Source organism: Cervus canadensis, chromosome 32, assembly GCF_019320065.1.
Source record: "Cervus canadensis isolate Bull #8, Minnesota chromosome 32, ASM1932006v1, whole genome shotgun sequence".
In the NCBI taxonomy this organism is placed as follows: Eukaryota; Metazoa; Chordata; class Mammalia; order Artiodactyla; family Cervidae; genus Cervus; species Cervus canadensis.
The window spans coordinates 39,668,253-39,691,594 of NC_057417.1; the positions used below are offsets into that span (position 1 = coordinate 39,668,253).

Below are 23,342 nucleotides of genomic sequence, written 5' to 3' on the forward strand. Positions count from 1 at the left end.
AGGCAGCAGTAGAGAAGTGGCCGCACATTCCCAACTCGGCGCGACCAGAGGAGAGGCAGCCAGGCACACTGGGGTCTGGCCCCGCGCCAGGCCCCGCCCCGCGCCGCGGTCACGTGTCAGGCGCGGTGACGTACCTGCCGCCGTGCAGCGTCAGTGGCGCCGTTGCCAGGCTTCTGTTGCTAGGCACGCGTTGCGTGCCCTGCGTGCGGTGCGCGTCGGCAGAAGCGGGAAGTGCGAGTTGCGGCGTCATGGCGCGAGGTAGCGGCGCGCGGACGTGGGCCCGGGGCGGGGGTCTGGGGTCCAAGGGCCGGCGCCGCCGCGCACGGGTTGGTGCTGAGACTCGGTCGCAGCCCAGTCCGCGCGCCGCGCTGGCCGTCACCGCTGGGGAGCGCGCAGGCCCTGCCGGGCCCTCCCTGGACCTGCGGTGGGCCTGGCACCTCATGTCCCGTTTTCCCCCAGTGTGGCAGCAGCCGTTCCTCAACGTCTTCAGACACTTCAAGGTGGACGAGTGGAAGCGCTCCACTAAGGAGGGCGACGTGGCTGCCGTGACGGTGAGTGGCCGGGGCGCCCGGCGGCGGGAGCGGCGGCCTCTCCTCTCTTCTCCCTGGACGTTTGTTTGCAGCCCTCCTGGCCTCCCCGGGTTTAGGACGCCTGCAAGACGTCTCTCTCTCCAGGACAAGACCCTCAAGTGCACCGTGTACCGCGTGCGGGGCTCTGTCTCTGCGAGCAACTACATCCAGCTCCCCAAAACCAGCACCCAGTCCCTGGGGCTGAACGGACGGTACCTGTACGTGCTCTTTCGGCCACTGCCTGCCAAGCATTTTGTCATTCACCTGGATGTGTCCACTGAGGTGCCGACCTGAGAGGCGGAGGCTGCCCTGGGCCTGCCCCGCACTCCTGCAGCAGCCTCAACCCCTCATGTCCATGCTGTGTCCCACAGGACAGCCAGGTCATCCGAGTGTCCTTTTCCAACCTCTTCAAGGAGTTCAAGTCCACAGCTACGTGGCTTCAGTTCCCTTTCATTTGTGAGGCTGGGACAACCAGGGAAGGTAACGTGCAGATGAGGCATGAATGGGACAAGGGCATGGTCTGGGAGAGGCCTCCAGTCAGAAGGCTCAGGGGGAGGTCTGGGTGGGGCTCACGTGGTTGTGGCCGTGAGACTGGGAACAGGCCGAGGACACAGTGCTGTGGCCGGTGCTGACCTTGGCATGAGTCTTGCACACCTGCCAGGTGTGGCCTTCCCTGGTGCCCGCTGGACCTGCCTGCAGCTTGACCTGCACGACATCCTGCTGGTCTACCTGCATCGATGCTACAGTCACCTGAAGGGCGTCAGGCTGTGTGCCAGCATGCTGGTCCGGAGCCTCTACACCAGTGACCTGAGCTTCGACCCTGGTGAGGGCCACAGCTCTGTTAGCCTGCAGCGCACCTGCTTTCGCTCCCTGGGTGCCACCCTCCGCTCCATCCCTGGCACTCCGTAAAAATGCCCATGCTGTGCCAGCTTTGAGCCTCCCAGCTCCCGAGGCAGCTATCAGAGGGAGTAGTGGCTGGGCTGGTGACCAGGTGGGACCCTGCTAGCCCCTGGTGTTGAGACCCCTGGACTGGGAGAAGGGCCTGGATGGTTCCCTGGACCTGGACCAACTCTGCTCTTTGCAGCCATCACTGTTGCTGAAGCCCGGCGTGCAAAACTGCCTGTCACCCCCATACCTCGAGAAATGGCTTTCCCGGTGCCAAAGGGGGAGAGCTGGCACGACCGCTACGTCCACATCCGGTGAGTGCCTCTGCCGTCCCAGGTGCAGGGAGGGCAGGGCTGTCCCAGAAGCTGACTCTCCCTCTACCCCGCCGAGGTTTCCGAGCGGCAGCTCGCACGTGCCCTCCGAGCTGGTGCAGAAGAGCGGTTTCCCTCCTGAGGCAGGTGGGCCTGTGGGGCAGCGGTGACCGGGTTCAGGTCTGCAGGGCCCATGGTGCTCAGCAGGAGAGGGGGCCTGATGCTGCATCTGGGGAGGTGACCCCAGCAGTGTGGTGCCTGCAAGGGCGCGGGGAGGCAGCCCTGGAGCAGTGGGAGATTGTGACTTGAGTGCTTGGGGCTTCAAACTTTCCTGCTGGGATGGGTGTTGGGGCCCCTGCTAGGGCGGGCTGCTGCTATCAGCCTGGCTCCTCTCCTGCAGAGCGGGCAAGGCCGGGCCCCCTGCCGCCCCGCCCAGTGTCTTGTGCCTGTCTGCACTCTGCTCAGTCAGTTCTTCTCCACTGCGGTCTTAGCGGGGCACGTGCCGCGGCTGCTCCCTTCCCCAGCAGCCTGTAGCAAACCTGCGCGGGACCCCAGGGCCCTTGTGGTCCAGAAGCATGACCCCACAGCCGTGAGTGCCTGGTGCCCTCGGAGGTGGGGCTGGGGGTGTTGGCCTCAGGCAGGGTGCTCATGGGCACTTGTCCTCCTGCAGTCCCGCTGGGCCCCCGCCATGCCCAGGCCCCTTCCGGAGGTCCGCGTGTCCTGTGAGCGCTCAGAGGTCTCCAGCGTGGCTGGCCCTGGTGGCTGTAGCCAGGAGCCCTCGGCCTGGGTGGAGACTACTGAGGAGCATGCAGCCAGTGACGGCCTTCACGTGTTTGCCCATCAGGCGATGGAGCCCACGGCCCCAGAAGATGCAGCTCCACACGAGGTGCGTGCCTTTCCCGAGGAAGGTGGGGCTGGACTGCGCCCCCAAGGGAGTCATGTGGGGACGAGCAGTGGATGGAGGGCTGCTGAGATGTTGCCCACGGGGAACGGGCAAGGGGTGGGCGGTCCCCTCTGATGGTCCCTTCCCATCCAGCCTCCTGGCAGGAAGCAGAACTTACCGGAGGCAGCTTTGGGCAAGAAGTGTTTTCAAGAAAGAGTAAGAGAGTCGGTGCCCTGCCCCCAGCCCCAGTGGTCTGCAGGGGGACCTCGGAATGGGGCACCTGGAGGGTCCAGCATGGTGACTGCAGTTTTGGCTTCCTGCCGCAGAGTGGCTGGCAGGAGCTCAGGACTGGGTGGCTTTCTTGGGAGGCCGGAACTGGCTCTGGGCGGGGCAGCCCTGCTGCAACAGGGACCCTGCCACCTGGCTCTCACTGTGCGTCTGCCTGTTTCAGAGCTTCCTCCCAGATCCGATCCTGAGGCTCAAGGGGGTCATCGGCTTTGGGGGTCATAGCACCAAATGGGTGAGGAGTTCTGTGCTCTTGTTGGGTCCTACAAACATCAGCTACACCGAGCAGACAGCGGGCAGATGCCACGTTTCCCTGCCTTGGCTGCGTGAACCTCTGAGCTCCCCTAGGCACTGGGTCCCTGCACTGCTGTGGTCACCCGGCCCCACCCACATCCACACACACCTGGTGCCTCCTTGGTGCTGTGATGTCCAGACACAGGCGGCCCTTTGTGTCGTGAGCACCAGCCGGGGCGGTGCTGGTCCAGATGCTCGAGCTTTGAGAGACCTGAGACCCTTGTTTATCCTTTAAGTCTTGGATGCATGTCGTCCAGCCAAGTGGGCCTTGGTGTGGACGAGACAGGGTCCCTGTGGAGGCAGCCGCGGGAGAGGTGGCTGTGTGCTCACCAGGCTGTCCTGGATGTGGGCTCTGAGTCTTTGTGGGCTCTCGGGCTCTTGTTAGTTGAACCCCATAGTTCTTGCTTAGCGGGAGCGTGCCCGCATGCGACTGGGCTTTTTCTGCCCTTTTGGCTCATGCAGCGCGGTGACTTCTGTGCTTGTGCCTGGGGAGGCTCACGGGTGGTGGGGAGTGAAGCTGACAAGCCTGTGACCTCAGCCTCTGGCCCCTGCTCGCAGGCCCTGTGGACCCCGGATGGGGCTGCTGTCGTGTACCCTTGCCACGCGGTCATCGTCGTCCTGCACATTGAAACCCGGGAGCAGCGTCTCTTCCTTGGCCACACAGAGAAGGTGGGCAGCCCTGGCCTGGGGCAGCCTGGTCTGCTGGCCCGTACCCTCCCTAACTCCCTGCCCCCAGGTCTCTGCTCTGGCGCTGGACGGGAGTGGCTCGCTGCTGGCCTCGGCCCAGGCCTGGCCCCACAGCATGCTTCGTCTCTGGGACTTCCAGACGGGGAGCTGCCTGGCCCTGTTCCGGAGCCCGGTCCACACCCTCTGCTCCCTCAGGTGGGTGCAGGGCCTCCGGGGAGGTGGGGGCCAGCCCCCGTGATGCTGACTGTCGCCTCTGTCCACAGCTTCTCCAGCAGCGGGGAGCTGCTCTGCGGCGTTGGCAAGGACCGCCATGGGCGGACGGTAACTGGGCTGGTGGGGAGGTGGGGCAGCCGTCCCAGGGTACAGGCAGGCGGCAGGGACCCCCGTTGGCCTCCTTCAGCCTGGCCGGGCACCCCCACGTCACACACTTCGCAGGGCATCTGTCTCGCCCTTGTGGATGGAGCTGTCCTTTGAGTGACTGGTCTTGCTCTCTTTGCTGGCGAGTTCTGCAGGCCTGAGATGGATGTTTTTTCACGCCAGTGTCTCTGAAGCTGGGTGTTCCCCCTGGGGCCTCCCCTCCACTTGTGGTTGCATTTTCTGCTCCTCTCTGCAGACAGACATCTGCGGACACCCTGGGTGGGCACGGCAGGTTCCTCTGGCTTCTGCTGGAGAGGCCGGGTGGGCGGGCGGGTGGGCACTCAGTGCAGGCTTGTTGCAGACGGTGCTGGTGTGGGATGTGGCCCAGCTGGGGAGAGGCAGAGAGGCCATCATCCTTGCGAAGGCACACAGTGACGCTGATGTCCAGGCGTTCCAGGTGGCCTTCTTTGACGAAGCCAGGTGATTGCCTGCCCTCTCTGGGTGCTGGGGCCACTGAGTCGTGAGCCCGCCCCTCACCCCGCTCACCTCCCACCCTTGCAGGATGGCGTCGTGCGGGCGGGGCAGTGTGCGGCTGTGGCGGCTCCGAGGTGGGGCGCTGCGCTCCTGCGCTGTGGACCTGGGGGAGCATCACGCGCTGGAGTTCACCGACCTGGCCTTCGGGCCAGCCCAGGATGGCCACACTCTGTGAGCACCCCACCCCCCGCCCTCTTCCCTGAAGGCCTGGCGCCCTGCCCGTGGTGCCCACAGCCCTCACCTGCCGCTCCCCGGCAGCTACGTGTGCAGCCGCAGTGGCCACATCCTGGAGATCGACCACCAGCGCATGGCCGTGCGGCATGCTCGCCGTCTCCTGCCCTTGCAGAACCCCCGTGACCCCCTTGCACAGAAGCAGACCTTCAGTTTGGGTAGGTGGGCCTTGCTGTGCAGGGGGAGGGGCCCTGCTGCTGGGGACTGACCCGGCTCCCCCCACCCAGGCCCCGGCATCGCCATCAGCAGCCTCAGCGTCTCCCGGTCCGTGTGCGCCGTGGGCTCCGAGGATGGCTACCTGCGCCTCTGGCCGCTGGACTTCTCCTCCGTCCTCCTGGAGGCAGGTGGGGCCTGCACACCACCTCGCCCCAGGGTTGGCACAGGAGGGCCATGTCCCCAGGCTGGACAGCGTGAGGCTCCACGGGGCTGTGTCCTGAACCTGGGAGTGGGTGGTCACAGTGGTCACAGGGGCTGGTCCTAGCTCACAGGGAAACGGGGCTCCAGACAGCAGGAAAATGCACTTCTTGTTGTTCTGGACAAGGGGCTAGGGGTTGGTACAGCCTGGCTGTGGTCAGCCTGCCCGGGTGGGCCCTGGTGCGGGACCCGCCCCACTGCAGGCCCGGCGGTCACCGAGCCCCCTGCCTGCAGAGCACGAGGGCCCCATCACCTCCGTCCGCGTCAGCCCCGGCGGCCTGCGTGTGCTGTCCACCACCTCCTCGGGCCACCTGGGCTTCCTGGACGTCCCGTCGCAGGCGTACAGCGTGCTGGTGCGCTCCCACACCGCCCCGGTGCTGGCCCTTGCCACCGAGCGCAGCCGGGGACAGCTGGCCACCGTGTCCCAGGACCACACTGTGCGCGTCTGGGACCTGGTGACCCTGCAGCAGGTGGGGTGTGGCCAGAGGGGTGCCGGCCCGGAGGGCGGTCTGGAGGCCACAGGCAGGCGGGCCCGAGGTCCTCCTGCCCGGGTTTGGGGCCCAAGGTTCAAGCCTGCTGGGGAGACTGGCTCTCGGGGCCCCGCTGTCCGCCCCTCATGCGGCTCCCCCCTTCCCCCCCCAGCTGTATGACTTCGCGTCGCCCGAGGAGGCCCCGCGTGCTGTTGCCTTCCACCCCATGCAGCCGACCTTCTTCTGTGGCTTCAGCAGCGGGGCCGTCCGCTCCTTTAGCCTGGAGGCTGCTGAGGTCCTGGTGGAACACAGGTGGGCGCCCAGGCGGGCCTGCCCCACAGACACCCGCGGTGGACGTCTGGCTGGCGTGTGGACTCCCTGGGAGAGCCCGCCCTCCGCTGCCCCTGGACACCCTGTGAGCGTCTGCACACCTTTCCGTGTGGGGCAGGTGTCACCGAGGAGCCATCACCGGCCTGGCCACCAGCCCCGACGGTCGCTTCCTGTTCAGCACCTGCTCCCGGGGCACCCTGGCCCAGTACCACAGCGGCGCGCCCCGGTGCCGCGTCCTGCGAGTGGCAGGTCAGGCCCCCACGCCCAGCCCCACGTGGGCCTCCCAGTACCTCCCTGACTGTGGCGCTGCGGCCCATAGCCTCGCTCACAGACCCACGGGGCCAGGTGTGGTCTTAGGACTGCCCAGCACCCCGGAAGTGAGAGATCAGTGTGTGCCCGCCCTGTGCCAGGAAGTGGGCAGGGCCGGCCTCCTCCCGTGGACACTGTGTCTCGGGCCAGCCAGGCGGTCTCTGGGTGGTCACTGGGAGAGTCCCGGCGCTCTGGCAGTGCACACCTCCGTGGGGTCCGCCCTGCTCAGCTGACTGCCCGCCCCTGTGTGCTGGCAGCTAACGTGGTGTGCCAGGAGGCCTGCCCCAGCTCCAGCGTCCTGGTGGTCAGTGGGGACAGCCGCCTACTGGCCTTCGTGGGTCCCTCCAAGTACACGGTGAGCGTTGTGGACGCAGCCTCGCTGGATGAGGTGAGTCAGCCGGAGCCCTGCATGTGTCTGCTGAGGGTGCACGGAGCCTGTGGGCACCCCTGACCCTAATGGCTGGGTCATTCCTGTGGGCGGGAGGCCACACTCATTGCAGAGAGGACATGTGAGCTGTGGGTGGCTGAGCAGGGCAGAGTGCCCAAGGCTGCCCACCACCTGGGCCTCGGCTCGGGGGCTCCAGCTCCGCCTGGAGCTCGTGGGGGCAATACTTACTCCCCCGCAGCTTCTGAGGGTTGACGTCAGTGCCCTGGACCTGGCTGGCAGCTGCCTGGACTCGGCTGTGGCCCTCTGCTTTGGTTCCTCACCCCCTGGCCACCTGCTGGTGTCCACGTCCTCAAACACGATCGCCGTGCTGGACGCCAGGTCGGGCCGCGTGGTCCGGGAGGTGAGCTCGGGCTGAGGTTGGCGGCCTGGCCCCCTTCCTCCCGGCTCCGGCCTTGCTGCCCGCAGCGCCCGCGGCGGGGCGGCCTTGGGCTGCCTGCTGCGCCCGGGTGGCGGCGCTCTGGGGAGGGCTCCCCCGGCCAGCGGTCCTGGGCACACCCAAGTTTCCTCACAGCAAGTGCGCTCTCCCACAGCTGTCCTGTGGCCGCCCTGCGGCGTGCGCCTCCCTGGCCCTCAGCGCGGACGGGCGCTTTCTGCTCACAGCCGCCGAGCGGGCTGTCAGGCTGTGGGACTACGCGGTGCAGGCCAGCCCCAGCTGCCAGGTGTGTGTCCCGGGCCGGGGGCAGCAGGGTGGAGGACAGCCCCCAGCGCCCCGGGCTGACCCCGCGCGAGGGCCATTCCTCAGGTCTGCGCGACACCACCGCCCCAGGTGTACATTGGTCACTCGGAGCCGGTGCGGGCTGTGGCCTTCACCCCCGACCAGCAGCAGCTCCTCAGCGTGGGAGACGCCATCTTCCTCTGGGACATTCTGGTTCCCCGTGAGGGGTGCCCCCCAGAAAGGCAAGTGTCTGCCTTCACTTGAACCTGCTAGGCCTCTCTGGGCCCCTGCCTCCCACACACACACTGACAGTCTCTCCTGTTGCCTCTGCAGTGTCCAGGGTGCTCCCGGGGCCCCCCTGACCTGCGAAGCAGGTGAGTGGCCCCACCACGCTGGCAGGCCCTGCGGTGACCCCTGGTGTGGGAGGCACACACTGATGCTGTGCTGGGGCCCCAGGGCAGAGCTGGTTGGGAGTCGGGGGCTGGCACACCTCCTGCTCTGCGCCCGCGCCCCTCAGCTCTTGAGCACAGCCTGGCTCCTCCATCTGCAGACCCGGATGCAGAACAGCTGGAGGGCGTGGCATCCGGGGCCAGAGGGCCCCTCCAGCAGGTGTCCGTGTCACCCCCGGCGCTCCCGCCCCGGCCAGGTGTCTGTGCTGGGCCCCCTGAGGGCTTTGATGGTGAGGGCAGGGGTCCTGGGAGGGGGAGGCTCCCCCTGCATGCTCTACTGCTCCTGGCCTGGGGGCGGGCTGGGGGCTCCGGGCGCCTGCTCGCCCACCGCTGCTGTCTCCCCAACGTCCCTAGGCGCCCTCTTCCCGTCAGACGAGAGCCGTGGCCCCGAGGATCCCCGTCAGGCCTCAGGCCCGTCCGTGATGGTCCAGAAGGAGGCTGGCCGGGCTGGCGAAGGGGCCTGCGGGGTGACAGGAAGCCCCCGGGACTTGGGCAGGCGCCCCCACCCCTGTGGCTGGCCCAGTAAGCAGGCGGGACAGCAGCGTGGGGCAAGGTCTCACATCTGGGCTGGGGCCCAGGTGCATGCACCGTGTGGATTCCAGGTGGTCTAAGAACAAAGCCAGCTGCCCCAGCAGACAACGGGGGGTCACTTGCAGGGCAGATAGAGAGCCTGAGGCCCCGGTCGAGCCAGGTGGGCAGGGTGATGTGGCCCGTCCGTGCCCTCTGACCCCAAGCCTCTGACCAGCCAGGACAGGGCGACAGTGGGGAGGTTGCCGTGTGGTCCCGGGGGTCCACAGCCTCTTGCCCTGCCCAACAGGCGCCTGCAGCACAGGGGGAGCCAGGGCCTGGCCCCCCGCTCACCCGAACTCCTACCGGCACTTCACTGCACGCTACAAGGCCTCCTCGCCGGCCCAGGTGGGTGGGGTGGGGGTCCTTCTGGTCCCGGCCACTGGTGGATGCTGTGGAGGCCAGGCTCAGGCAGCGCAGCCTGTGGTGTCGGAGGGCTCCCCCCCAACCCCGGCCCCGTCGTCAGCAGTGGCTCCTGGTGTGTCCCTGGGGCAGCTCTCTGGGCCGGAGGCTGCTGGTCACCCTCCACCTTGCGCCCAGCCCGTGCCAGTGGGACTGGGAGTGTCCGGTGCGCCAGCCCACCGTGCCGGCTCCCTCCTGCCTCCCCACACCTCGGCCTTCTCTAGGCTCCTCCCTGCCCCCCAGGCCCTCCCCAGGAGCCCCTGCCTGGCCTCCCTTCTCTCCCACGCTCCTGCCCTCTGCCGCCTCCGCCCGGAGCCACACCTGCGGGCTCCATCCAGGCCTGGCCTGAGGGCAGAGTCTGAGGTGGGCACCCGCGTCCTGGCCGCTTCCCCGCAGGGCCTCTCCCTGCCCCCTGCCGGTGACGAGCAGCTGCGCCTGAAGGCCGTCGTGGGCTATAACGGGAATGGGCGTGCCAACCTCGTCTGGAGGCCGGACACCGGTGCGGCCATGGCCCAGGGGCTGCGGGGGGCCTGTCCTGCTGCGCCTCTGGGCCTCCTGTCCCCAGCCCTTCTCCATGGGGGTGGGGGGCACGGGTGTGAGCCCCTGTAGCTGGGCCCACGGGGAGGCGCGCCGTGCCGTGCCGTGCCAACCTGCCGGGCTCTGTCCGGCCCACAGGCTTCTTCGCCTACACATGTGGCTGCCTGGTGGTGGTGGAGGACCTGCACTCGGGCGCCCAGCAGCACTGGCTCGGCCACCCCGAGGAGATCTCCACGCTGGCCCTCAGCCACGACGCCCAGGTGCCCGCCCTGCGGCACCCCCGCAGGCCCAGAGTTGAGGTGCCCCTGCAGCCCGAGCGGGCCCGTGGACCGCACCCTCCCTGCTGACAGCGCCCCTCCACCGTCAGGTCCTGGCCTCGGCCTCTGGCCGAAGCAGCGCTGCCTCCTGCTGCCAGATCCGTCTCTGGGACGTGCCCCGGGGCTCCTGCCGGCAGCTCCTCGGTCACCACGACACTGCGGTCCAGGCTCTGGCTTTCTCACCAGACGACAGGCTCCTGGTCACACTGGGTCAGCGGGCGGAGGTGGAGGACGGTGGTCTCTGAGCCCCTGCCGGTCCTAGGACCCCTGGGCTGCTGACACAGGCCCTCTGCGTCTCCCCAGGGGGCTATGGCGACGACACCCTGGCCCTGTGGAACATGGCCACCTGCGAGCTCGTGTCCTCCACGCGCCTCCCAGAGCCGGTGCACGGTGTGGCCTTCAACCCCTGGGACGCCGGCAAGCTGACCTGCGTGGGCCGGGGTGTCCTCACCCTGCAGCTCCTGTGGGGGCGGGCGGGTGACGTCAGCCTCCAGGTGCCGGGGCTCGGAGGCGGCCTTGGAGGACAGGGTGTGGTGGCCCGGGCGTGGCTGACCCCTGTTCTCCTGCCAGGCCCACCGGGAGCCTGTCCCCGAGGAGGCGGGGGGCTGGGAGCTGAGCTCACTCTGCTACGGGGCCACACCCCTGCTCTACTGCGGCTCCAGTGAGGGCCAGGTGTGCGTGTGGGACACACGTGCCGGCCGCTGCTTCCTTGCCTGGGAGGCAGATGACGGCGAGATCGGTGGGTGTCTGACGAGCCCGCGGCCCTCGGGGCTCGGTTCCCCCTGGGAGTCATGATGCTGGGGCCGCGGGACGCCTTCTGGAGCCCCAGGCCTTGGGGGCGCGGTTCACGCCCTCTCCTGCTCCCCAGGAGTGCTGCTGTGCTCAGGCACCTGGCTGGTCAGCGGCAGCAACACGCGGCGGCTGCGCCTGTGGGCCGTGGGGGCCGTGCCAGAGCTGCGGCGCCGGGGCTCGGGGGCCAGGTGAGCATGGGTCCTCCAGCTGGCTGGGCCTGTGCCCAGGGGTGTGCTCGGGTGAGGCAGTGCCCTGGGCTCCCGCCGTAGCCCTGTGACCCCTGCTCTCCAGGTCCAGCTCCGTGTTCCTGGAGCGAGAACTGACCCTCGACGGGGCTGTCGTGAGCGCGGTCTTCCACGACAGCATGGACATGGGCGTGGTGGGCACCACGGCGGGCACGCTCTGGTACATCAGCTGGGCCGAGGGCACCAGCACTCGCCTCATCAGTGGCCACCGGGGCAAGGTGCGTGCCGGGCGGGCCGCTGCTCACACGGTGGGGGGCCACCGCGCTCCTTCCCCCGCGCCCGTGGGCGCTGTGTCCGTGAGGCATCCCCGCAGCAGCCCCAGGCCCGTGGCCTTCGCGACCTGCTTGTCCCGCCTCTGTTGCTTGTAGTGTACTTGTTGGAGAAAGCTGGTCGTGCCTCCTGGGATCCCCTGCCAGCGGGCTGGGTGTGCCCCTCTAGGGCCCCTGGGGTCTGGAGGCCAGGCCGGGGTCTAGGTCTAGGAGGCGTTGCCTCCCTGGGGAGCGCTGTCTCCCCAGCAGTGCCCGTGTCTGGCAGCGGCAGTGGCAGTGGCCTTGTTGGTGCCGAGCCCCCCCGAGCTGGTGGTGACTGTGGCCTCGTGGGGGACTTTGGGGAGGGGGTCTTCACTCAGGCCTCATGGGGGACCTCGGGAGGGGGCCTTCACCCAGGCCTCGTGGGGGAGCTCGGGAGGGGGCCTTCACCCAGGCCTCGTGGGGGATCTCAGGAGGTTGGGACAGTGAGGTTGTGTCACGCGGCAGGGCTGGGGCCCGGCAGGCTCCAGGGGGAGGTGGATGCTCTCCAGAGCCACGTGGCTATGCTGTGTCCCTCCATGGCCATGGGCCTCAGGCAGCCTGGTGGCTCCTCACAGGTAAACGAGGTGGCCTTCAGCCCCGACGAGTCCCACTGTGCCACGTGCAGTGATGACGGGAGCGTGAGGGTGTGGTGCGTGGCTAGCACGGAGCTGTTGATCCAGTTCCAGGTGCTCAACCAGGTATTCAGTGGTGCCACGGGGCTGGGGGCACGTCTGGGGCTGGGGGCACGCCCGGGTAGAGCCTGGGCCAGGTGCCTGCTGGCCTGGCTCTTGCAGGCCCCATGGCCTCCCTCCAGCATCAGTGTCTGGCTAGGCCTCGGCCCTGCCCCTTCCTGGGGAGTCCTGATGTTTTCTGCCTGTGGTCCCCAGAGCTGCCTCTGCCTGGCTTGGAGCCCCTTATCGTGCAGACGCCCGGAAGAGCAGTACGTGGCAGCAGGCTACAGCGATGGGGCGCTGCGGATCTTCAGCATCCCGCGCACGGCCGTGGAGCTCAAGATGTATCCGCACTCGGCTGCGCTCACAGCCCTCGCCTTCTCTGCTGATGGTGAGACTGGGCTCCCGGTGGCGGCACGGCTCTGCGGCTCTGCCTTGTCCAGGTCACGCCTTTGGGCTTAAGGCCAGGTACACGAGTGACAGCACAGGGTCTGCCTGGTCCAGGTCAGACCATCGTCTCTGGAGACAAGGACGGGCTCGTGGCCGTGAGCCACCCCTGCACGGGGATGACTTTCCGGGTGCTGAGTGACCATCGCGGCGCCCCCATTTGCACCCTCCAGAGCACAAGGAAGGAGGTGACATGGTCCTTCCTGGGTGGGGCTGGCCCAGGCCAGGGTGCTGGCGGGACAGCGAGGGAGAACAGGGCAGGCGACACCCACCAGCCCTTGTCCTCCCAGTGTGGAGACTTCGGGGCAGAGGGCACGGACCTGTGGCTGGCTGCCAGCGGGGACCAGCGAGTCAGCGTCTGGGCCTCCGACTGGCTGCGCGACCACTGTGAGCTTGTGGATTGGCTGAGCTTCCCAGCGCCCGGCCTCACAGGGGTAAGCGTCCTGGCGGCCCCGTGGGCGCGGTGCCCCGGCCGCCCACCCTGCACTGTGCCCCCACAGGCCCCCGGCTGCTTGCCACCCTCGCTCGCTGCCTTCTGCCCCTGGAACCCGGCGCTGCTGGTGTGCGCAGGCCTTGGCGTGCACCCCGAGGTGGTCTTCTATAGCCTCCGCCAGAAGCAGGCACGTGCGTCTCTCCATAGTGCTGGGAGCCTGCGGGCCCCAGGGCTGGGGAGGGACAGGTCTCAGGGCCAGGGGACCCCTCCCCCAGAGCCTCGTGCTTGCCGCCTGCAGGTGGTGGAGAAGATCCCACTGCCTTTCTTTGCTGTGTCCATGAGTCTGTCCCCTGGGGCCCACCTCGTGGCCATTGGCTTCTCTGGTGAGTGCTGGTGACTTGAGTGGGGCCGGCTGGGTACCAATGTGTACCCTCACAGAACCATACTCTTCACCATTGGGCCCTGGGTTCCTTGTCCCTGTAAGTGGACTGAGGACACCGCTCCCAGGGCTCACAGATAGGATCTGTGAGGGGGTGGGGTGCCAGGTTCCCCAGCGAGGCACCAGCTCCGTCTGGGGAGAGGGCCAGGGGGGCAGCAGGCCCCCCGCCCCCACCCTGGCCCAGCCCCTGCTGTCTGCCTGCAGAGCGCATGGTGCGGCTGCTGGACTGCGCATCGGGGGCTGTGCAGGACTTCGCGGGCCATGACGACTCCGTGCAGCTGTGCAGGTTTGCCCCGTCAGCCCAACTGCTCTTCACGGCGGCCTACAGCGAGATCTTGGTGTGGGAAGTGACAGGCCGCTGAGCCCTACCGCTCAGCTGGGCCCTTGGCCTGGGCAGAGGCTTCACTGAGAAGCTGGGTCGGCCCCGGGCCTTGTGCTGGTTCCGTCGGCCCAGTGGGCTCTCCGCTCTCTGCACCGGCGCCTCAGGAGCGTGTGTGAAGCATCAGGAACCTGAACATGTGTGAAGTACTCGGAGCCCCTCTCCCTTGGGGTTTTGTTTCTGCCTTGTACAGAATAATAAATGTGCGTGTAGCGGTGAAGCATCGTCTCCTGGTCACTGCAGACTACTGCCCGAGCTCAGCTTCCCCGCAGCCCCAGACCTCCGCCGGGCCTGGACCACGCGCGCCCGCAGTGCCCGGCGCGCCCACGCGGGGGCGCCGCCGCGCTCTGCCGCCACGCTGGCCCGCCGGTCTCAGTGCGGCTGCGCGGGCGGGGCCGGAAGTGCGCGCTCCGGGAGCGCTGGTCCGGGTCTGGGTCGCGGTCGCGGTCGCGGTGGCGGTGGCGGGTGGGCGGGTGTGCCCAGGTCTGGGCCTTAGCTCCCGGCGCCACCATGAAGCGGGACGTGCGCATCCTGCTGCTGGGCGAGGGTAGGCGCTTGGGTACGGGGTGGGCAGGGGTCTCGCGGCCGGGCCGGGGCGGGGAGGGGCGGTGCGACCTCAGCCTCCGCGCTGACCGCGCTGCCCCGCGCAGCCCAGGTGGGGAAGACGTCGTTGATACTGTCGCTGGTGGGCGAGGAGTTCCCCGAGGAGGTAAGGCTGAGCGCCCCGCGTCCCCGCACCCCCGCGCTCCTGCCCGGCTCCCTCACGGCTGCGTCTGCCCAGGTCCCCGCCCGGGCGGAGGAGATCACGATTCCCGCGGACGTCACCCCGGAGAAGGTGCCCACCCACATCGTGGATTATTCAGGTAGCGCGGCCGCCCGCCCGCCGTTCCGCCCAGGAGCCGGCGTCTCTGGCAGGTCTGCAGCGGGGTCTCTTTTTCAGAAACTGAGCAGACGGTGGAGGAGCTCCAGGGTGAGATTGACAAGGTACAGGGTGTTCTGGGGGCTGCTGGGCACCGGGTCAGGGCTCACGGCTTGGGGGCGGAGCCACCGCGGCCTGATCTGCTTCATCCTCCGAGGGAGCGGATTAAGGAGCCACAGCCTTGCTAATTCTGTCCCGACCTGTCCGCGTGGAGCTCTTCGGGCGGGGGCGGGGCTCTGCCTCTCCTGCCCACCGGGTTGGTCAGCCCTCCAGCCCTCCTCCCCTCGTCTTCCCTCTTCTGCTGGACCCTGGGGAGCAGTCTCCAAGTTCTTGAAAGTGATCCGTTGGACAACTGTGTGCCCACACCCCCAGTCCTGACCCTTTAGTCCAATGCACCGTCCTGGGTCTCCCGGTTGCACTGGGCGCCATGACCAGGGCTGTGGGCTCTCTGCCTTCCTGTTTTCCGGAGAACCTGGGCCTGGACTAAGCTTTGGGTGCCGCCCCTGCAGCCTCCGCTGTGTCCTGGGGTGCGGCTGGGCAGGGTCCGGGCCACAGCCACCGTTTTACCATCACCCCCGTTGTGCTGTCGCCCTCTATCTGCTGTTGGCGGTAGGGGCCAACGAGCGAAGAGCTGAGGCTGGGGTTGGGGCGCCAAGTGTCAGGATGGCTGTGTCCTGAGCCCTCACGGGACTCAGAGCTGGGTCTGTCCAGAGCTGGGTACTAGGGCCTGGCTTCTGCAGCGGAAGTGGGCAGCGAAGGGCTGACCGGAGGTGTGGGTGGCCAATGGCCAGTGACTCAGCCTGGGAGCAGCTGGAGCGGTGGGCTTCCCTGGTCTCTGAGCCCCGTCCTGTCTCGCCTGTGAGCAGAGCAGGAAGCTTCAGGTCCCTCCGTGCGACCTCTGCCCTCCTTCAACAGGCAGACGTGGTGTGCGTGGTGTATGATGTGTCTGAAGAGGCCACTGTCGAGAAGGTGAGCATTCCAGGTTCTCGTCACTGGTGCTCAGTCTGGTCACCTGCCTGTTCTCCACACACACCCCAGGCTGGCCCAGGTTCAGGGCAACTTGCACCCGTGGCAGACCCCATGTCTCACGAGGGCTTTGGGGAGTCTCATGGGGCCCCTGGCATCCATCTTCTCTGAAATTCCCCAGAACGTGTCTGAGCAGAGATGGTGGATGGCCTTACATCTGAGTCTCTTTAGGCCTGGGGGAAGGGCTGCTGACGCCAGGCCCTTTGTGAGTGTTTGGGAACTGCCTGCTGGCTGCTCTCCTGCACTGGCCGTGACTTCCCTCCTCAGTGGGCCTGTCTTGAGCCAAGTGAGAGTTGCACCTGGGAGCTGTGGGCCGGGTGGGCCCCAGCCCTCACGGGCAGCTCTTACCTTTCAGATTCGAACCAAGTGGATCCCGCTGGTGAACGGGGATACCAAGAGGGGACCCAGGTAGTAGGCAGGGCTTGGGGAGGAGGCTGGGCCCTGCCAGCTCCCTGATCCCTGGTGACCGTGGGCCTCTCCCCAGGGTTCCTATCATCCTGGTGGGCAACAAGGCAGACCTGCGGCCAGGGGGCTCCATGGAGGCCGTGCTGCCCATCATGAGCCAGTTCCCCGAGATTGAGACCTGTGTGGAGGTGAGTGGACAGGGCTACGGGGCTGCAGAGGCGAGGGCGTGTGTTTTCACGTCTCACCCGAGTCTGCTCCCACATGTCTCAGTGCTCGGCCAAGAACCTGAAGAACATCTCAGAGCTGTTCTACTACGCTCAGAAGGCCGTGCTGCACCCCACAGCCCCCCTCTACGACCCCGAGGCCAAGCAGGTGGGCAACGGGCGCCGGCGGTGGGGGGAGCAGGAGGGAGCGGCGAGGGTGCTGAGCCGCTGTCTCTACAGCTGAGGCCCGCATGCGCCCAGGCGCTCACCCGCATCTTCAAGCTCTCAGACCAGGACATGGACCAGGCGCTCAGTGACCAGGAGCTCAACGCCTTCCAGGTGCGGCCCCACCTGTCTCCTGGTGCCCTACCCCCCGCCCCCCGGCGGCAGCAGCCCCCACTCCTGGGCTGCCCTCGAGACAGAGGGAGAGGGTGCCCAACCAACAACCACTTTCTCTTGGAGACAGACGTCCTGCTTCGGGCACCCACTGGCCCCGCAGGCCCTGGAAGATGTGAAGATGGTGGTGAGCAAAAACGTGGCGGGAGGTGTACGTGACGACCGGCTGACCCTGGACGGTGAGGCCTGACGCCCTTCCTGCCCGGGGGTCGGGGGTGGGCGAGGCTGGGCTGTGCCCGGTGCCACTCCGTCCTCTGCATCCCTGAGCAGGCTTCCTTTTCTTGAACACGCTCTTCATCCAGCGAGGCCGCCACGAGACCACGTGGACCATCCTGAGGCGCTTTGGCTATGGAGACTCGCTGGAGTTGACAGCTGACTACCTCTGCCCACCGTGAGTGGCATTCAGGCTCCGGGCTCGCCTCCACTCTGTCTCGGGTTGGGCATGGGGCTCCTGGACCCTGCGTTGGGGGCCCTTGGCGTGCTCTCCCTGGGCTGGGGGGCTGGCTGCCTGCCTGGATGGCCTGTGTTGGGAGGAAGTGCCCTGCAGTGCCCGGGAGCTGAGCGTAGCCCCACCTGGTGCCCACAGGCTCCGTGTGCCCCCTGGCTGCAGCGCCGAGCTCAACCACCGAGGTTACCAGTTTGTGCAGAGGATGTTTGAGAAGCACGACCAGGTGAGGGCGCTGGGCCCCGGCTGCGCCCCCGCAGCCTCCTGAGCGCCTGTCACCGCCGCCCCTCTGCTCACAGGACCGGGACGGTGCCCTCTCCCTGGCGGAGCTGCAGAGCCTCTTCAGTGTGTTTCCCGCTGCTCCCTGGGGCCCCCAACTCCCCAGCACGGTCCGCACCAAGGCCGGGCGGCTGCCCCTGCACGGGTACCTGTGCCAGTGGACGTAAGTGTAGCCCTTGCCCGCCCAGACAGGCCCATGCCCTCTGCCCCGCAGCGATGCCACGTGCCCCCCTCTCCCGTCCCCAGCCTGGTGACCTACTTGGATGTCCGGCGCTCTCTTGAGCACCTGGGCTATCTGGGCTACCCCACGCTCTGCGAGCAGGACTCCCAGGCCCACGCCATCACAGGTGGGTGCCCACTTCACCCCGGCCCCTGGCTAACACCTCCCTGGCAGCCCCCACTTCCTGCTCATCCTCTCTCCCTGCCCACAGTCACCCGGGAGAAGAGGCTGGACCAGGAGAAGGGACAGACGCAGAGAAACGTCCTCCTGTGCAAGGTGGTGGGGGCCCACGGTGTGGGCAAGTCATCCTTCCTGCAAGCCTTCCTTGGCCATGGCCTGGGGGTGAGCATCTGGGAGACTGCGAGGGGACCTGGGGGCTGGGCTTCTGGGGTGCGGCCGAACCGTAAGCTGCAGGGGCCTCCCTCCTCAGCACCAGGATGCCGGGGAGCCTGCCGGGGAGCCTTCCGTCTATGCCATTGACACAGTGCAGGTCAACGGGCAGGAGAAGTACCTAATCGTGAGTGCCAGGGGGTCCCCAGGGTGGGCCTGGCGTGTGCACACGGGGGGCACTGCGCAGCGTGGCCCAGGGACCCAGCCCTGTGCCCCTCTGCGGCCATCCCGTTTAGCTGTGCGAGGTGGCTGCGGACAGCCTGCTGACCGCCTCGGCGGACGCCTCCTGTGATGTGGCCTGCTTGATGTTTGACGGCAGTGACCCCAGGTCCTTCGCGCTGTGCGCTAGCGTCTATAAGGCAAGGTCCCGCCCGTCCTGGGGGCCTGCCGGGTAGCAGGGCATGAGCAGGGACCCCCGGCGCACTCACACGGCCCCCGCCCTGCAGCAGCACTACATGGACGGACAGACCCCCTGCCTCTTCGTCTGCTCCAAGGCTGACCTGCCCGGAGGCGTCCCACTGCCCGGCCTGTCGCCTGCTGAGTTCTGCCGCCGGCACCGGCTGCCCGCCCCCACCCCATTCTCCTGTGCCGGCCCAGTCGAGCCCCGCTTGGGCATCTTCACCCGGCTGGCCACAATGGCCACCTTCCCGTGGGTACCAGCACACAGCCCCGTGGGAGACGCACCCTGTCCCAGGAGGGCGGCGTGGCTGTGGTGGGGCGGGGCAGGCCCTAGGGGCCAGGCCTCTCAGGCTGCCCCTGCTTTGGGCAGTCTGTCGAGTGGGCGCGGGCAGGGAGCAGCTGCGGCGGCTCGGTGGTCTCTGGGAGACGGGGGTACAGCAGCAAGGGTCTTCTCTCTCCTGCAGACACCTTGTCCACGGGCAGCTGCAGGCCACCTCCTTCTGGCTTCGGGTGGCGCTGGGAGCCGTGGGGGCCGCCGTCGCTGCCGTCCTCAGCTTCTCCCTCTATAGGGTCCTGGTGAAAAGCCGATGAGGCCCCGGACCCCGCGGTCTATCTCAGGGTGCTGGGGGGGGCAGGGCTTCCCCCGGTCTCCACTTTCCTCCTGAGGACAGCCCCTCACTGCCCTGCCCCTGCCCCTGCCCCGCCCGCAGGTAGGCTGGCTCCCAGCTGCTGCAGGTGCTGGGTGTGGCCTGCCTCTGTGGGCAGGTGTTGGAGGGACCAGGGGTGTTTGAGCAAGTCAGTGCCCCCAGACCCGAATTCTCAGGGCTCCATCCCTTCTTCCTGGTCCTTGGTGTATGGCCAGTGGGTGTGAAGGGGTTATGAAGGCAGGAACTTGGGGCTAAAGGCAGGGGGTGGGAGCAAGAAACGGCTGGACCAGCATGTGCCCCCCCCCACCCCCGATTTGAAGACCAGTCCAGGGCAGATGTGAGATTGGGTTTCCTGATTAAATGTCATTTGTGTCTTTTCCACATTGAGTCCTGCTTACTGAAAACGACTTCTTGAATTAATTGAAGTGTGTCCTGTGGGTGTGGGCTGGGAACATTCCTCCTGAGCTCATGCCTCCCCTCTTGGCCTGGGTCACCATCCTGGGGCCTTGGGTCCAGGTTAGGACCAGTTCGGCCCCGATGCAGCCTCAGAGCCTTGGGGACCGTGGAGTCCACGCTGGCTGAGGGTGAGGCTGGGGTGCCTGATACTGGAGGTCCCACTGATGCGACCCCCTCCTCACTGCCAGGTGTACCCACTCTCCAATCTCAGCCTTCACCTGTCGGCTTGGCTGAAGTGTGCTGAGGCTCTGGGGCTCTGGGATGCACTGGCATGCCCTGCTCTGGGGAAGCTGCCTTCTTCCTCACCACTACCCCCGCCCCTCCCCAGAGCCTCTGTCCCTCCCACTGGGCAGGGGACAGCCTGAGGACAAGGGGGCAGAGAGCCTTCTTGGGGCTGAGGTGGGGGCCCGGCTTGGCATTCAGGCCCTCACGCTGGCGTTCATCCTGGGCTCCTGGGTTCATCCCGTCCCCTCCATCCTGCACTTGGTCTTCCTGTGCAAGGCAGGCCCTGGGCCCAGGCCCTCTAGCCCTGACAAGCTGTTTCTAGGGGGCGGGGAGCTGCCCACCCAGCAGGGATGCTCAGAACTAGCCCAGTAGGGGCTGGGGGTCTGACCCGGAAGTTGTCCGACCATCCCGGTGGCCCCCATTTCCACACCCGAGGCTCCTGGTGCCAGGCCTGGCAGGATGCTCTTTGCTGCTGCGTCCATCCCAAGACCCAGCTGCACGGGGGTGAGAGTGGCCCTGTGGTGCACGTCCTGAGTGCCACCTTCCTTACTGGAGGGGGTCTGCCTGCCCTCCCTGGGGGCCAGGCCCCTCCCCATCCCAGCTGTGGCCACAGGCGGGGTCAGAAGCCTCCAGCCCAAGGTGTGTGGGTCCCCACCCGCTAAGCAGGGCCAACTGCAGGCCCTCCCTGCCCCCTGCTATGTGGGCTGGGCCTGATGCTAGGCTGTCAGGCTGGGCAAGTTGCCTGCAGGGAGGTACCTTCTGGGAGCCCCCGCCTGGAGAGTCCTAGCAGTGGGTTGTTCCCTGAGGCCTTCCCCAAGGAGGTGCGTTGGCGCTGAGACCCCGCCCGGGAAAACGGGTCGTGTGCAGGAGGGTCTTGGGTACTGCGCGTGACTCAGTTGCACGGCTGCCGCCCCGCGGGACTAGCAGGATGGGAACCGGGAGCCGCGCACCGTTCTTGCCCGGGCACGTCCTCGTGCGGGGCGCGCGCGTGTCCCGACCGCGCGTGGCTGGGCGGGCGTCGGCGGCGTGTGCGGCGGGGGCGGGCGGCTCCGTGACGCGGCGCCGAGCGGAGCGGGCGGAGCCGGAGGGCCGGGGCGGAGCGGAGTCGTCCGCAGAGCAGCCCCTCCCGGCCGCGGCCGTCGACCCCGGCCCCGGCCCCCGGCCCGGCTCTATGGACAGGAGCTCGCTGCTGCAGCTTATCCAGGAGCAGGTGCGTGCGGAGGTGGGGGGCGACGGCACCGCCCCCGCCGCGGCCCTTCGCCCTTGGGTGGGCCGGGGAACGGACTTCTCAGAGACCCTCAGCCCAGAGTCTCCCTGCGCGACCTTAGCCTCCTGCCCAAGACCCAGGAAAGGGCGAGCCAGAGCAGGGCGCTCGCAGCATGGCGGGAGGCGGGTGACTGCCCTCATACCTTGGCCCTACCCTCCAGGATGGGCAGGGCTTAAATGAGGGGGGAGACCCCTGGAGAACTAGCGGAGCTTCAGGCCAGGGACCTAGGCGCTGGTGCCTGCAGCTCCTAGGACCACGTGGGTACAGGGACCTGGACCTGGGGTGTTCAGAGGCTGCCTCTCCAGGCTGACCTGCCCAGCCCTGTGGTCTGGGGGCCAGGCCCACGCTCAAGCCCTGGCTGCTGGCCTCCCCCTAACCGCAGCAGCTGGACCCTGAGAACACAGGCTTCATTGGTGCAGACACCTTCACTGGCCTGGTGCACCGCCATGAGCTGCCCCTGGACCCAGCCAAGCTGGACATGCTGGTGGCACTGGCCCAGAGCAACGAGCGGGGCCAGGTCTGCTATCAGGAGCTGGTGGACCTGGTCAGTGAGCTGTGGGCGGGCAGCTGGGATGGGGGCCCGGCCTGGCATGTACAGTCCCTTGGCTGGAGTGGGGTGGGCAGGTGGCCCCTCCTCCCTGCCCTTTCCACTGGGGAGGGCTGTGGACATAGGGCAGAGCCTGGGACCCTGTGAGGAGCTGGGTGGACCCCTCAGGAGGGGCGGCCCTGGGTGGGGGGAGTATGGTGGTCTATGCCTGGGCCCCGCCCCCTAGATCAGCAGCAAGCGCTCAAGCAGCTTCAAGCGGGCCATCGCCAACGGACAGCGGGCACTGCCTCGGGACGGGCTGCTGGATGAGCCAGGCCTGGGTGTTTACAAGCGGTTCGTGCGCTACGTGGCCTACGAGATCCTGCCCCGAGAGGTGGACCGCCACTGGTATTTCTACCGGCACCGCAGCTGCCCGCCCCCCGTATTTATGGCCTCGGTCACCCTTGCCCAGGTGGGCCTGCCTGTCCAGCCAGCTCCCCGGGCGCCTCCCTCGCCCCTGGTCCTGCCTGGCCCCAGCACTTGTCCCCTCAGATCATCGTGTTCCTGTGCTATGGGGCCCGGCTCAACAAGTGGGTGCTGCAGACCTACCACCCCGAGTACATGAAAAGCCCCCTCGTGTACCACCCCGGCCACCGCGCTCGGGCCTGGCGCTTCCTCACCTACATGTTCATGCATGTCGGGTGAGCACCCCCCATCTGGGTCTGGAGAGCTCAGCCCCTCGAAGTGGGGGCAGGGGGCTGGTAGCCCCACTGTGGACCCCACCCTTCCCTTCACACCCGTTTGCCCCTCCATGGCCAGGCTGGAGCAGCTGGGGTTCAATGCCCTCCTGCAGCTGATGATCGGGGTGCCACTGGAGATGGTGCATGGCCTGCTCCGCATCAGCCTGCTCTACCTGGCGGGCGTGCTGGCAGGTGAGGCAGCTGCGTGCGCCGGGGCCGCCCCCGCCGGCCTCACCCTCACGGCTCTCCCCTTGCTCACACAGGCTCCCTGACCGTCTCCATTACTGACATGCGGGCCCCTGTGGTGGGGGGCTCCGGCGGGGTCTATGCCCTGTGTTCTGCACACCTGGCCAATGTCGTCATGGTAACGGGGCAGCCCCTGGGGTGGGGTGAGGGGAGGGGCCCACGAGACTTATCTCACCGCCTCTTCTTTGCACCCCATCAGAACTGGGCTGGGATGAGGTGTCCCTACAAGCTGCTGAGGATGGTGCTGGCCCTGGTGTGCAGTAAGTAGGGAGCCAGGGCGGGGGCCTCAGCCCCTGGCCAGGGGGCCTCACCTGCCGCCTCCCCCTGCAGTGAGCTCCGAGGTGGGCCGGGCCGTATGGCTGCGCTTCTCCCCGCCACTGCCTGCCTCAGGCCCACAGCCCAGCTTCATGGCGCACCTGGCGGGCGCGGTGGTGGGCGTCAGCATGGGCCTGACCATCCTGCGCAGCTACGAAGAGCGCCTGCGGGACCAGTGCGGCTGGTGGGTGGTGCTGCTTGCCTATGGCACCTTCCTGCTGTTTGCCATCTTCTGGAACATCTTCGCCTACGACCTGTTGGGTGCCCATATCCCCCCACCACCCTGACAGGGTCACAGAGGCCAGGGTGCAGGACCCCAGGGCCAGCCACCAGGCGGGCCTGCATGTCCACCCTCAGTGAATGTAGTCTCGAGGCTGCTCCTTCCCGGTGTGGGCTGGTGGCCCCTGTGGCCCACTGAGTCCAGGCCAAGCCTTACACCAGCCCTGGCCACCCCCTCCCAGGCTGGAGGGACAAGGACTGCTGGCCTGGGCTGGGGGGTGGAAGTCCCCAGGGGTGGCCCCAGAGGAGACCCTGCCCCCACCTCTTCCCTGAGACTTGCAGTCTGAGCCTTTTTGAAGAATGAATAAATATTTTACACAGCATCAGCT

General features: G+C 67.6%; 3 protein-coding genes across 12 annotated transcripts; all 3 read left to right on the plus strand.

The window, feature by feature from the left end:
- Positions 1-145: 145 nt before the first annotated feature.
- WDR90 (WD repeat domain 90) lies at positions 146-13,850 on the plus strand. Of its 2 annotated transcripts, none has more exons than XM_043456707.1 (40): positions 146-258; positions 460-551; positions 675-851; positions 941-1,049; positions 1,231-1,392; positions 1,654-1,768; positions 1,845-1,912; positions 2,257-2,354; positions 2,436-2,651; positions 2,802-2,864; positions 3,100-3,168; positions 3,786-3,896; positions 3,964-4,109; positions 4,178-4,235; positions 4,633-4,751; positions 4,833-4,976; positions 5,064-5,194; positions 5,264-5,380; positions 5,685-5,920; positions 6,093-6,232; positions 6,369-6,499; positions 6,817-6,947; positions 7,186-7,347; positions 7,538-7,666; positions 7,750-7,904; positions 7,996-8,036; positions 8,213-8,341; positions 8,466-8,633; positions 8,929-9,579; positions 9,756-9,877; positions 9,985-10,144; positions 10,238-10,428; positions 10,505-10,673; positions 10,803-10,914; positions 11,018-11,189; positions 11,837-11,959; positions 12,149-12,323; positions 12,437-12,999; positions 13,111-13,195; positions 13,456-13,850. In XM_043456707.1, exons 1-40 carry the CDS (start codon positions 249-251, stop codon positions 13,611-13,613), a joined length of 6,108 nt encoding a protein of 2,035 aa, XP_043312642.1. In that variant the 5' UTR covers positions 146-248; the 3' UTR covers positions 13,614-13,850. The 2 variants fall into 2 exon arrangements, with proteins under 2 accessions (XP_043312642.1, XP_043312643.1); XM_043456708.1 differs by having other exon boundaries at positions 5,685-5,803.
- Positions 13,851-14,006: 156 nt separating this feature from the next.
- On the plus strand, positions 14,007-19,340 carry RHOT2 (ras homolog family member T2). 4 transcript variants are annotated; one of them, XM_043456712.1, is made up of 19 exons: positions 14,007-14,177; positions 14,281-14,339; positions 14,412-14,493; positions 14,571-14,614; positions 15,465-15,518; positions 15,931-15,983; positions 16,060-16,168; positions 16,251-16,352; positions 16,424-16,522; positions 16,650-16,758; positions 16,850-16,970; positions 17,166-17,250; positions 17,324-17,466; positions 17,550-17,650; positions 17,735-17,865; positions 17,954-18,040; positions 18,150-18,272; positions 18,363-18,562; positions 18,777-19,340. In XM_043456712.1, exons 1-19 carry the CDS (start codon positions 14,141-14,143, stop codon positions 18,901-18,903), a joined length of 1,866 nt encoding a protein of 621 aa, XP_043312647.1. In that variant the 5' UTR covers positions 14,007-14,140; the 3' UTR covers positions 18,904-19,340. The 4 variants fall into 4 exon arrangements, with proteins under 4 accessions (XP_043312647.1, XP_043312648.1, XP_043312646.1 ...); XM_043456713.1 differs by having other exon boundaries at positions 14,008-14,177; positions 18,360-18,566; XM_043456711.1 differs by having other exon boundaries at positions 14,008-14,177; positions 18,360-18,562.
- Positions 19,341-20,427: 1,087 nt separating this feature from the next.
- Positions 20,428-23,336, plus strand: RHBDL1 (rhomboid like 1). Of its 6 annotated transcripts, none has more exons than XM_043456721.1 (8): positions 20,434-20,850; positions 21,293-21,451; positions 21,681-21,905; positions 21,986-22,134; positions 22,253-22,365; positions 22,437-22,537; positions 22,619-22,679; positions 22,750-23,336. In XM_043456721.1, exons 1-8 carry the CDS (start codon positions 20,569-20,571, stop codon positions 23,019-23,021), a joined length of 1,362 nt encoding a protein of 453 aa, XP_043312656.1. In that variant the 5' UTR covers positions 20,434-20,568; the 3' UTR covers positions 23,022-23,336. The 6 variants fall into 6 exon arrangements, with proteins under 6 accessions (XP_043312657.1, XP_043312653.1, XP_043312652.1 ...); XM_043456719.1 differs by having other exon boundaries at positions 20,438-20,850; positions 21,290-21,451; XM_043456718.1 differs by lacking the exon at positions 22,437-22,537 and having other exon boundaries at positions 20,429-20,850.
- The last annotated feature ends 6 nt before the right edge of the window (positions 23,337-23,342 follow it).